Below are 12426 nucleotides of genomic sequence, written 5' to 3'. Positions count from 1 at the left end.
TCCTCCCACCTCAGCCTCTCAAAGTCCTGGGATTACAGGCGTGAGCCACCACACCTGGCTTTCACGATTAAAAATTAAATAAACTTGTGTAAATGAACTTCCCATTTCAGGTGATATATTAGATTTTGAAAAGTAGAATTTATGGGGACGAGGTCCTGAGATTTTTGTTTTTATGAGGCAACGTCTCACTCTTGCCCAGGCTGGAGTGCAGTGGTGTGATCATAGCTCACTGCAGCCTCCAGCTCCTGGGTTCAAGTGATCCTCCTGCCTTAGCTTCCCAAGTAGTTGAGACTACAGGCACGCTACCACACCTGGCTAATTTGTAATATATTTTGTAGAGGTAGGGTCTTGCTGTTTTACCCAGGCTGGTCCCAAATTCCTGGCCCCAAGCAATTCTCCTGCCTTGGCCTCCCAAAGTGCTTGGATGAGGTGTGAGCCACTGTGCCTAGCCCAAGATCCTGAGACTTAAGGCTTCATTGGGTTTTCCAGGTCATGATGGCCCAGGCCCCAGGAGACAGTCCGAGGCCAAGTGCTCCCGACATGGAGGACTTTGGCCTGGTGAAGCCACCTCATCCACCAGCCCATGTTGCTGTAAAGAGGAAGCGAGTCCTTTGGGAGAGCCAAGAGGAATCCCAGGACCTCATGCCAACTGTGCCCTGGCAGGAGATCTTGGGGCAGCCTCCCACCCTGGGAACCACCCAGGTAAGGCACACGGCTATGACACAGTCTGTCTCTGAGGGCTCTGCTGCACAGCCCAGGTAGCCTGAGACACGTCCTCACCCCTAGGGAGGCTGCTTTTGAGAAAGTTGCTGCAGGCATTCCTGTCTCACCACTTGCTCGTTGGCTGTGCTTACCGTCCATCCCAGGAAGAGTGGCTTGTCTGGCTCCGGTTCCACAAGAAGAAGTGGCAGCTGCAGGCCCGGCAGCGCCTTGCCCGCAGGAAGAGGCAGCGTCTGGAGTCAGCAGAGGGCGTGCTGAGGCCTGGGGCCATCCGAGATGGGCCTGCCACTGGGCTGGGGAGCTTCTTGAGAAGAACTGCCCGTAGCATCCTGGACCTTCCATGGCAGATTGTGCAGGTTTAGACCTTGATCCAAGGGGGAGGACAGTGGTTCCGCTGAACCCCAGGGACAGGGTGTCCAGCTGGGCCCTGGGGTCCTGGATGGGAGGGTTAGAGCGGGCCTGGAGTTTCCTGCCCATCGTAGGGAGGCCTAAGGCCCTGTGCTGGGGGCTGGAAGCTACCTGGGAGGTGGCCCTGCCTGTGTGTTCCAGTGTGTCCTGTGACGTGCTGTCTGTCCACCTGGCCTTTCAGATCAGCGAGACCAGCCAACCCGGTCTGTTCAGGCTGTGGGCACTCATTGGCAGTGACTTGCACTGCATCAGGCTGAGCATCCCCCGTGTGTTCTACGTGAACCAGCGAGTTGCCAAAGTGGAGGAGGGTGCCTCGTATCGCAAGGTAGGCAGGCAGCTGGTGCTGGCCTCTGCAGTCATCTGCCTGGGCAGCTTCTGAGGTGGCGTTCCATGATCTAGTGTGGCCTTGTGCCTCCATCTCCTCAGTACTTCATTGGGATGTTGTAGGCGTTCCTTAAAACCACGTGCGTGAGCACCGAGTGCAGAGCCTGGGGCAGAGTGAGTGCTGGGGATGGAGCTGCTGGGGTCCTTGTCATGAGCAGCTTGTTTGCCTGCAAGGTCCACGAATGGCATTGATTAGAGGTTGTGAACTCTGTCCCCACAGGCTCTTTGATTAACAGCTTTATTGGAATGTAAAGTTACACGCCATCCAACTCACCTATTTATAAAGTGAACAATTCAATGGTTTTTAATGGCATGACTATTGCCAGTCAATTTTGACTTTTTTTTTTTTTAACTGTAATTCCCGGGATCCATGTGCAGAATGTGCAGGCTTGTTACATAGGTAAACATGTGCCATGGTGGTTTGCTATTAACCCCGTCACCTAGGTATTAATTAGGCCCTGCGTAGGTTAGCTATTTGTCCTGATGCTCTGCCTCCCCTTGCCCACATTTTGACATTTTCATCACCCCAAAAAGAAACATTGCATCCCTTAGCCGCCACCATCCTCTTTCAACCCTCAGTAGCCATTGATCCTGTCACTGGGTTTGCCTGTTTGGGCATTAGATATCACTGGAACCCTACAGTAGATAGTTCCTCGTGCTGCCTCCTTCCACATGCAGAAAGTCTTCCAGGGTTTTCCTGTTGCCATGAGTGCTCCGAGGCTCTTAGGTGGTATCTCGGCCTGAACCCCCCGTTGTTAGTGGATCAGCTCAGCACATTTCTCGACTGGATGCTGTGAATCCCGTAAGAAGTGACACACAGTTGGGGAGACGAGGTATGCGTATTTATACCTAGATGAGGTTTTCTGGAGAAGGTGAAACTGGATTCCAGCCAGGTGATTCAGTGGAATGTGCATCTAGAAAGTGGACGCAGAGCCAGGTGCGATGGTCCACACCTGTAATCCCAGCACTTGGGAGACTGAGGTTGGCAGACAGAAAAAGGAAAGTGGACGCAGAGTCGTGGAGACCATAGAGAACAAGGCACTGCGGGATTTTCACTCCGACCTGGAGATGCTGGTGCTGCGGTGCTGTGCTGTGTAGAAGCGCACTTACTTTTGGATGACTGTCAGCTCATCTCTGGAGGGAGGCTCTGGCGCTGTGTGAGCATTCTGTCCTCGATGTTTGACTGGACTTTATCAGCATCCATGTCTCATAGGGCGCATGGGGGGCTCCAGGATGATATCTTCTGATTCTGCTCCCCCGTGTGTCGTAGCTATTTCCTTTAATAATGAAGAGCTTTGTGCAGATCAGGTGGAAGTGAACTCTAGTTTATTCCTTAAAAAGCAAGGTACAAGAGGTATAATATGCTGAGGTGGTTTTTTTTTTTAAGCAAGATAAATGCTTTTTCCCTTTAAATTAGTTTTAACTTTCAAAGTAGGGCATGGCAAATGGGTTTATTCCTTTCACTTTTTCTCTCTTTTTAAAGTATTACTATGGATTTGTGGATTTTTGTTTAATTTTTGTTGTTTATGTTTTTTGAGACAGTCTCACTCTGTCACCCAGGCTGGACTGCAGTGCTGTGGTCTTGCCTCCCGGGCTCAAGCGATCCTCCTGCCTCAGTGTTTAATGTTTTAAGATCAACTGTAGCCAAATCCCACCCAACAAGTATGTTAGGTCTGTCAAGGTATACGGTAGGCCCTCGCTTTATGTCGTTGATAGGTTCTTAAAATCTGCAACTTTAAGTGAAATGACTCTAACTAAAATGATGATGTATAATGAAACAGATTTTTTTCTTCTTGGCAACATTATAATGAAACTATGTTGGCCAGACGCAATGGTGTATGCCTGTAATCCCAGCAATTTGGGAGGCTGAGGCCGGTGGATTGCTTGAGCTCAGGAGTTTGAGACTAGCGTGGGCAACATGGCAAAACCCCTTCTCTATAGAATTTTCTTTTTTAAAAAAGGAAGACGCTACATTGAACAAAATGATGTTATTTGAGTACTTGCTATACATCATTTCACTTAACATTGTAGTTTCCAAGAATCTATTAATGATGTTAAATGAGGACTTACTATAATTTACATATAGTTAAGTGCAGATTTCTAAATGTGCAGTTGATTGGGTTTTTGGTTACATGACTGTGCCTGTGTCGCCCACATCCCCACCCAAGTGCAGAACATTTCCATCACCCCAGAGGGTGCTCTTGTCCACCCCATGCAACCATCTGCTGACCTGACTTCCGTATTTCTGTAACTTCGTGTGTGTGTGTGTGATTTTTAGAATTTCGTATTAATGGCACCAGACAGTAGACTCTTCGGTGGTCAATATATTTTTGAGGCTCAAATTATCCCAGATTGGGCTGGCAGGATCCCTTCAAGCTGGCACCTGAGTCCTTTTGACATGCCCTGTTGGTTTTTGAAGACTTCGTTGCTGTCTGGCCACTAAGAGATGCCAGGCTCATCTTGAACTTCCAGACATGGAGTTAGCTGTTCCTCTAAAGAGCCTGAGCCTTGTTGGGAGATTATGTTGAGAAACCAAGATTAGAGCTCAAGGGGTATCATTTCATCTAGATTCCTTCAGTGGACAGCCAGGAAAGAAAAAGATACATTTAAAATATGTAATTACACTAGTTGTTCCAGTTCATATTTGCCATAACATAGTTTTTCACTTTGATTTTTGTATCAGTCTGATTTCGTATTACTGGAAAAATCTAAGCCTACTGGTTCTCTTCTCCCTTGAGAATTATTCAGATTTTCCTGGTTGTTGTTATGCCAAGAAATGCTTTATTGCAACCCGGACGTTTTACATATTTGAGACTTGAATTTTTAGAAAAATCCTTTAGAGAGTGTTGATTTTTTGTTTGTTTTAGCAACAACTAACACGGTTAATTCCAGTGCCCAAGCTCTGCCTTGCCTCTTTTGTGCAAAGCCTCCAATGTCAGCTCAGCCTCCAGAGCCTCTGCTGCGCTGTTTTGGGTCACCTGTACAAGTGCAGCTTATAGTGAGCCTGGGACTTGTGCTGATTTATGCATGAAGCTACGGTGCTCCTCTCCAGCTCTCCTCTCTGGGACTAACCTATGCCCCCCATGCACAAAGCTGGGGTGCCCTCTCCAGCTCTCCTCTCCGGGAGAATCCCAGCCCCCCATGCACAAAGCTAGGGTGCCCTCTCCAGCTCTCCTCTCTGGGATTCTCCCAGCCCTCCATACACATCCCAGGGGTTCCTTTTTTATTCCTCTGACTAGGAAAATGTGGTTTATCTGTTTTTGCCACCTATACCCTCAGATTAAACTCATGAGAGAATGAAGGAAGATGAACTGGGAACCTCCCAGACCAGTGTTGACTGCTATATTCCGAGAGTTCTTGTCTACACTCATAAACTGCAGGTTGCTTTTCAAAATCGTGCCCAGAGACCAGGCATGATGGCTTACATCTGCAGTTCCAGTAATTTGGGAGGCTGAGCTTGGGGGTTATTTGAGCCCAGGAGTTTGAGACCAGCCTGGGCCACATAGCAAGACCTCCTTTCTACAAAAAAATGAAAAAGTTAGCCACGTGTGGTGGTGCGTTCCTGTTGTCCCAGCTACTCAGGAGGCTGATGCTGGAGGACCACTTGAGCCCGGGAGCTGGAGGCTGCAATGAGCTGTGATCACACTGCTGCACTCCAGCCTGGGCAACAGAGTGAGACCCTGTCTGTAAAAAATAAATGACATAAAAATTACTTCCAGAGTTTTTAGTTGTAATCATTGGGAGAAGTGGACTGTGGCATGGTGGGTAGACCCAATCGTTAGGGGCTCTGGAAGTCCTAGGCCTACGAACAGCGTGTGCACGTATGTGCACCACAGACATTACCACCTGCACCCTTTGACGAGATCCTCGCTGTCTTCTCGCCAGGTAAATCGGGTCCTTCCTCGCTCCAATGTGGTCTACAATCTCTATGAGTATTCAGTGCCGGAGGACATGTACCAGGAACACATCAACGAGATCAACGCTGAGCTGTCAGCGCCAGACATCGAGGGCGTATACGAGACTCAGGTAACTCCCCAGCCACCCTCAGCCGGACTGGGGGAGGCTCTATCGGGGGAATAGAGGAAAGAAACCCGCCCAGGGTGTGGGCTGGGGAGCAGCAGCGATTGTGGACTTGTACCCACAGGCGAGGTGAATGTCAGCAGTGTGTCTCCTAAAGGTGGCCTGTAGGCAGCGGGCCAGGCAGCGCAGGGGCACAGCCACACCCCAGGATGGAGCCCCCATCCAGCCCTTGCTGGTTTGTCTGCCTGCCTTTTCCAGGTTCCGTTACTGTTCCGGGCCCTGGTGCACCTGGGCTGTGTGTGTGTGGTCAATAAACAGCTGGTGAGGCACCTTTCGGGCTGGGAGGCAGAGACATTTGCTCTTGAGCACCTGGAGATGCGCTCTCTGGCCCAGTTCAGCTACCTGGAACCAGGTATGACCTGCACCAGCGGCCCACCATGTGCCTGCCTCTCACACTTGTGGGGTAACGGTCTTGTTTCCTTCTGCAGGGAGTATCCGCCATGTCTACCTGTACCACCACATGGAGGGCCACAAAGCGCTCTTTGGCATCTTCATCCCCTCACAGCACAGGGCATCCGTGTTTGTGCTGGACACTGTGAGTCCCTGGGCCCTCCATGGCAGCACGTTGGTTGGGGCAGGGTCTGGGGAAGGAGGACATCTTTGCCGATGAGTGCCTGTTGATTGAATTGGCAGTGCAGTGGCAGAGGCGGAGTCTGCCCCAGGGCTTCCCCCGCTTCCTCCCATACAGAGTGAGGCCGCCGCGGCCTGCATTTGTCTAGGTGCGCAGCAACCAGATGCCCAGCCTTGGTGCCCTGTACTCGGCGGAGCATGGCCTCCTCCTGGAGAAGGTGGGCCCTGAGCTCCTGCCTCCCCCGAAACATACCTTTGAAGTTCGGGCAGAAACTGACCTAAAGACCATCTGCAGAGCCATCCAGCGCTTCCTGCTTGCCTACAAGGTGAGGGTGGTTGGGTCCTGCTGTGTGAGCCCCCTCTCCTTTGAGGCTGGGTCCATCCGGGTCTTTTCTTCCATTTTTCCCTGACCCAGGAGGAGCGCCGGGGGCCCACACTCGTTGCCGTTCAGTCCAGCTGGGAGCTGAAGAGGCTAGCCAGGGAGATTCCCGTCTTGGAGGAATTCCCACTGGTGCCTATCTGTGTGGCTGACAAGATCAGCTATGGGGTTCTGGACTGGCAGCGGCATGGAGCCCGGCGCATGATCCGGCACTACCTCAATCTGGACACCTGCCTGTCACAGGCCTTCGAAATGAGCAGGTGAGCACAGCACTGCTGTCACGGGCAAGTGTCCCAGGCAGGGCCGCCTTGGTGGTCTCTGTGACATGGTGATGTTTCCCGTCGCTGACCTGTGCCCGGCATAGGTACTTTCACATTCCCATCGGGAACCTGCCAGAGGACATCTCCACCTTCGGCTCCGACCTCTTCTTTGCCCGCCACCTCCAGCGCCACAACCACCTGCTCTGGCTGTCCCCTACGGCCCGCCCTGACCTGGGTGGAAAGGAGGCTGATGACAACCGCCTTGTCATGGAGTTTGATGACCAAGCCACAGTCGAGATCAACAGTTCAGGCTGTTACTCCACAGGCAAGTGGGCGGGAGGACGAGGCCCAAGAAACCTGACTGGTGTTTCTGCCATTCTGTGACATCTTAAGGCGAGAGCGCCCAAGGATGGGCTCAGAGGTCGACCTTGCAAGTCAGAGCTGAGGCTGCAGGAGAGTGTCCTGGGGTCAAGGGCCAGGTGGGGCCTCCTGTGCCCTCAGGAATCTGAATAGCCTGGCAGATGTGAGAATGGGTGTAGGCTGGTCTGATGCTGGTTCCGGAGGTGGTATTGGCTGGGGTCAGGCCTGGGGGACTGGTGGTGCTTGAGCTGGCAGGATGTTGGCTGAGCATGGTGTCTCCTCTGCAGTGTGTATGGAGCTGGACCTTCAGAACCTGGCCGTCAACACCATCCTCCAATCTCACCATGTCAATGACATGGAGGGGGCCGACAGCATGGGCATCAGCTTCGACGTGATCCAGCAGGCCTCCCTGGAGGACATGATCACAGGCGGTCAGGCTGCCAGTGCCCCGGCCAGCTATGACGAGACAGCTCTGTGCTCTAACACCTTCAGGTGCCGCCCTCTCCTGGAAGGAGTGCTACTCATAGACGTGCCTTATCCTCTGCCCTTATTTGGAAAGCTAAGGTCTAAGACAGTGTTCCTTGGGCTTCCCGTAATCCTAATGGCAGAGCCAGAAACCACCATGGCGAGCTTTCCCTCTTCAGTCTATTGTCTTTAACACCATGTGGGTCCAGCCTGGTTCCCGGCAACCGTGCCAGGTGCTGCCTCTGACCTTGTGGCCGGAGGTGCTTCACACAAAGAGCCTTTCTAACCGGGGCTGCTTTTTGAAGTAAACAAAGGTGCGTCATGGGAATCTCCCGCTAGCTGTGCTGAGTGTGACGCACGAGGCATTGGCCCTGAGGTGTCAGGAACCGTCAGTCTGCCGTGAAGGGGGTTGAGGGCAGCTTCTCGCCCTGCTCACTCATGGGGATTCATGCTGGGGAACACTTGCTTTGCAGCGGAGGTGGGCCAAGCACTTCACTGCCTCAGTCCCCACAGCAGCCCTGGGACGGGCAGCAGTTATTGTCCATTTTCAGATGAGGAAACTGAGGTCAGAGGGGCTGCCTTCGTGGTTCTGGTCATACCACAAATTAATGGAAGGGTTTGCGCTCAAAAACAAGTCTTTGTGATTCCAGATCCTGTCCTTAGCCATAGTTTTAATGACTCCGCACACAAGGGGAGAGGGAGCGTGTCAGAGCTGCGAAGTGAGGCGGGGAGAGGACCGCTGGAAAGAGGCAAGGAGGCAGTCAGGGGCCTGGAGCAGGGTCTTGGCAGAAAGACAGGCAGCCCAGGCCTGAGAGGTAGAGGGAGTCTGACAGCAGGTGGCAGAAACCGCCACTCTGAGGAACGTGGGCTTTGCAGAATTGTTGAAGAGTTTGTGATGAAAGGGAGTTTTAGGAATGGGACTTCGACCTCTGTAGGTTCCACTGTGACATTCTGTTGTTGACCCCATTGAAGTTCCCACTTCTTCAGTAGGGTGATGTGCAGTTTTGGGACTCCTTAGCTAAATTGGGGTTTCACTACCAGAGCAGCTGGCATCTCTGCCCTAATGGGAAGCGAAGGGGGCCGGAGAGGGTGGGTACGGTGCACTGCCCAGTAAACTTGTTTACACTGGCACACACCCTTGTGGCTTTTGTGTGAGCTGTGTCCAGGTCCCACCTGCCTAACCATTGCTCCAGTGTAGGGCCCAGCCTTGTGTTCCCCCTAGTGTTGTAGGGAAGGCCCCGTATGGACCCTGCTTCCTCAGTGGGAAGGCACCAAATCAGTAATCACCTCAGTAGGGAACAAGTGCAAAGATGTGTTCCTTATAGCTTCTGTGCAGGGAGGGTGCTGTGAGTGGGGAGGCCACCCTCTGTCTCTGGGTCACGCGAAGCAGAACCGAAGAGTCAGCCAGGGAGGGCGCGCAGGGCACTAGCCGAGTGAGCGAATGGGATGTGGGCACGTTCAGTTCATGCACAAGCACCTGAATGGTCCTTTTAAAGGAAGTGGTGGGAAGGCAGGGAGCCCAGCCTGCTAGGCAGGAGGGAGCCTCTAAATTTTTGTCTCTGGCCACTGGCTGGAGCCACGTGTATATGATGTGGACATGGTGGGGGTTTTTTTGTTTTTTTGGTTTTTTTTTTTGTTTGTTTTTTTTCTTGAGGCAGAGTCTCACTCCGTCCCCAAGGCTGGAGTGCAGTGGCACAATCTCGGTGCACTGCAGCCTCTGCCTCCCAGGTTCAAGCGATTCTCCTGCTTCAGCCTCCCAAGTAGAGTAGCTGGGATGACAGACACGTGCCAGCCCAGGTAATTTTTGGTATTTTTAGTAGAGAAGGGGTTTCACCATGTTGGCTAGGCTGGTCTGGAACTCCTGACCTGAGGTGATCTGCCTGCCTTGGCCTCTCAAAGTGCCGGCTTACAGGTGTGAGCCACCACGCCTGGCCTAGTGTGGTGTTCTGATGTCTAGGCAGCGGCTTTGCTGTGTCCTTCCCGTCAGGACCCTGCCCTGTCACACACTTGCTGCTGCGTGCTGTGCTGCCCTCAGAGGCCCAGTCCCATCTTGCCAGCCCATCTGTCCTGCTTCAGAGCACACAGAGTTTGGGTTATGTTGAGGGATATGGTGAAGCTTGAGCTAGTTTAAGGAGTGACATGGAAAGAAACACATTAGGCATGAGGGTTAGGGACAGTGACTTAAGGTGGGGACAGTGAGAAGGGGAGGAGACCATGACAGATTTGGACCCAGCTGTGTAGGGAAAACCTGTTTCCGTGACAGAGCGTCCAGCATGGCAGCACGGTGGGAGGGCTGAGGGCATGAGGGTGTCCTGCACTTCTCTTCCAGAATCCTGAAGAGCATGGTGGTGGGCTGGGTGAAAGAGATCACGCAGTACCACAACATCTACGCAGACAACCAGGTGATGCACTTCTACCGCTGGCTTCGGTCCCCGTCCTCGCTGCTGCACGACCCCGCCCTGCACCGCACGCTCCACAACATGATGAAGAAGCTCTTCCTGCAGTGAGTGTGCTTCACCCCTGGGCTGCCCACCGCGTCCTCAGCTGGGCTGGTCCCTTAGTCCCCAAAACCAGAGGCGTGGCCAGCCAGTGCGTCTGGGATAAGTAGTCTGTTTCTGGATTTGTGGAGCATAACAATCCAAAGAATCCCAGGGAAACACAGAGCTGCTGCTGCAGCTTTGCCTGTCATCCTGCAGAGAACTCTGGGTGGCACCTCGCCCCTGCCCCTTTCCTGCACAAGTCATGCTGCGGTTTATTGCTGTATGCCTTGCTTGTTTTAGTGAAAATTGGAGATCTGTGCCGTATGAAAGAACATATGAAACGAGCCATATGAAAGAACATTTAGCCTCTTTCCAGCCTTGTGCTGTCGTTGCAAATAACAAATCAGTGAGAGGCTTCATGCATGAGCTGACTCAGGTAGATCCGTGGGATGGTTTCTGTGGAGTAGCCCAGTTGCTGGCCTGACAGGTGTTATAACCGGGATGAATGCTGATTTGACGGACATCACCAAAGCAGTCCCACAGGGGCTTATGCTCACCAGTGTGGCTGGGGATTATTACCCAGCTGCTAGGATAAAAATGCTCCTTGGTATGGTCTTAACTTAGGGTCCTTCTAATGAATGAAGTTGAATTTTCTCTTCTAGTTGTCTATTTCTCTGTAGTTTTGTTGGTTTTTCTCTTACTGAACATTGAATGAGTTGTCTCCATACAAAAAGTTGCCATTTTTCTGTGATAAGAATTTGTTAATTTTTTCCTCAGTTTTTGGTTATCTTTTGTCTTTGTTTGTGGCGGATTTTTGCCATGCAGGAATCATTGCTCTTTGTTGCTTCTGGGCTCTAGGGTATCTTGGAGGCTTTTCCGCCTCTGGACCCTGAGGTCTCTTCCCTCGTGGGTTTTCTGAGTGCCCTCTGGCTCTGCATGGCCGTGGCGTCTCCACCACAGACTCTGAACTTGCTCCACAGGCTCATCGCTGAGTTCAAACGCCTGGGGTCATCAGTCATCTACGCCAACTTCAACCGCATCATCCTCTGTACAAAGAAGCGCCGTGTTGAAGACGCCATTGCCTACGTGGAGTACATTACCAGCAGGTGCGGCTGGCTGGTCCTGTGGCTTTGAGAGGGATGCTAAAAATGACCCCCTGCGGTGCCAGCAGTCCTCCTGGATGGACCGGGAGGTCCTTAGAAGCAGCATGGTGAATCGACAGCGGCGTGCAAAGGGGGCTACCACCACCCGCATGCTGAGCAGATCAGAGGCCAGGCAGGTGTGGGGCTTGAGTTTAGCAAGTTCAGGAAGTGGCCTGCCTTTGCTAAGAAGGTTCCACAGAGTGTCTTTTTTTTTCCTCCCACGGGAGACACAGATTCAATGTGCCCTGAATATGTGCACCCCAAAAGTGTTGACATGTAAACCCTTCATAGACGTCAGTGTTGGCGACTGGGAGTAGCGTGGTTCCAGGGTGCTCAGACGTGCACAGCTCTCAGCTATCAGAGCCTGGTGGTGTGGTTTTGACTTCCTGCCTTCCAGGCCGTGTTCCTGAGGCTCCCTCATTGGCCTTGCCGGACTCCTCACACATTCAGCACTATTTAATCTAAGTAGAAGACAAAGCAGCAGAGAAGTCTCCACCGGCTCCTTTTGTTCAATGGACAGTAGGAAGCTCCCCTCCCAGGTGCACTCACCCTGGGCATGAATGCAGCCCTTTCTGAGCACAGAGAGGAGTTGCTCGTGCTTGCAGAGTGCAAGGGTCTGGCCTTCACATCGTTCCAGGGGCAGCATCTGGGGGCACTGCAGAAAAGGCTGACACTAAATTGATAATAGATCTTATTACTGAGTAATAGAAAGATAAAGTTTATAAGACTGTCAATCCTAATCAAAACATATGCACTGAATTAATTTGAAACACAAAACCGCTGTTGTCCTCCTGCAGACTCGCTGTGGCCTCTTGTGTCTATCCAAGATGACCTTTGATGGTCAGTGGTCATGATGTGTGCCTGGCAGAGCTGGCTCGTGCTGGAAGTGTATTTTAGAACGTGGCTGAGATGATGGGAAGGGTGTGCCTCTCCTCCACATTGGCCTAGGCAGCTCCAGGGGTGCCCTCTGCCTGAGCAGTCCGGGGTTGCTCATGTCGGGAACCAGCTGCCATTCTGTTTCCCGACAGAATGAAGTGCAGTTAGGGAGAGCCTCAAGTCCTCCTGAGGAGCTGTGTTATGGGTTACTCAGCTGCATTTTAAAGTTGTTACTTAGGATGTCCTTCCTTCCCTCCTTCCTTCCTTCCTTCCTTTGTTTATTCTTCCATTTTTTGTTTTTG

At 52.1% G+C, this 12426-nt stretch overlaps 1 protein-coding gene across 1 annotated transcript in view; it reads left to right on the top strand.

The window, feature by feature from the left end:
• POLE (DNA polymerase epsilon, catalytic subunit) overlaps positions 1-12426 on the top strand; it is a 55249-nt gene that overhangs the window by 30198 nt on the left and 12625 nt on the right. The window contains exons 30-41 of the mRNA XM_017513624.2: positions 490-702; positions 867-1076; positions 1310-1453; positions 5398-5538; positions 5791-5944; positions 6021-6127; positions 6312-6488; positions 6578-6801; positions 6906-7126; positions 7449-7653; positions 9956-10129; positions 11087-11212. Coding sequence (XP_017369113.1) covers positions 490-702; positions 867-1076; positions 1310-1453; positions 5398-5538; positions 5791-5944; positions 6021-6127; positions 6312-6488; positions 6578-6801; positions 6906-7126; positions 7449-7653; positions 9956-10129; positions 11087-11212 — 2096 coding nt within the window. The remainder of the gene's footprint in view (positions 1-489; positions 703-866; positions 1077-1309; positions 1454-5397; positions 5539-5790; positions 5945-6020; positions 6128-6311; positions 6489-6577; positions 6802-6905; positions 7127-7448; positions 7654-9955; positions 10130-11086; positions 11213-12426) is intronic.

Source organism: Cebus imitator, unplaced genomic scaffold (genome assembly GCF_001604975.1).
Source record: "Cebus imitator isolate Cc_AM_T3 unplaced genomic scaffold, Cebus_imitator-1.0 Scaffold497, whole genome shotgun sequence".
Taxonomy (NCBI): Eukaryota; Metazoa; Chordata; class Mammalia; order Primates; family Cebidae; genus Cebus; species Cebus imitator.
The sequence above is the reverse complement of the archived record's forward strand: the minus strand, read 5'-3'. Positions and strand labels throughout refer to the sequence as shown.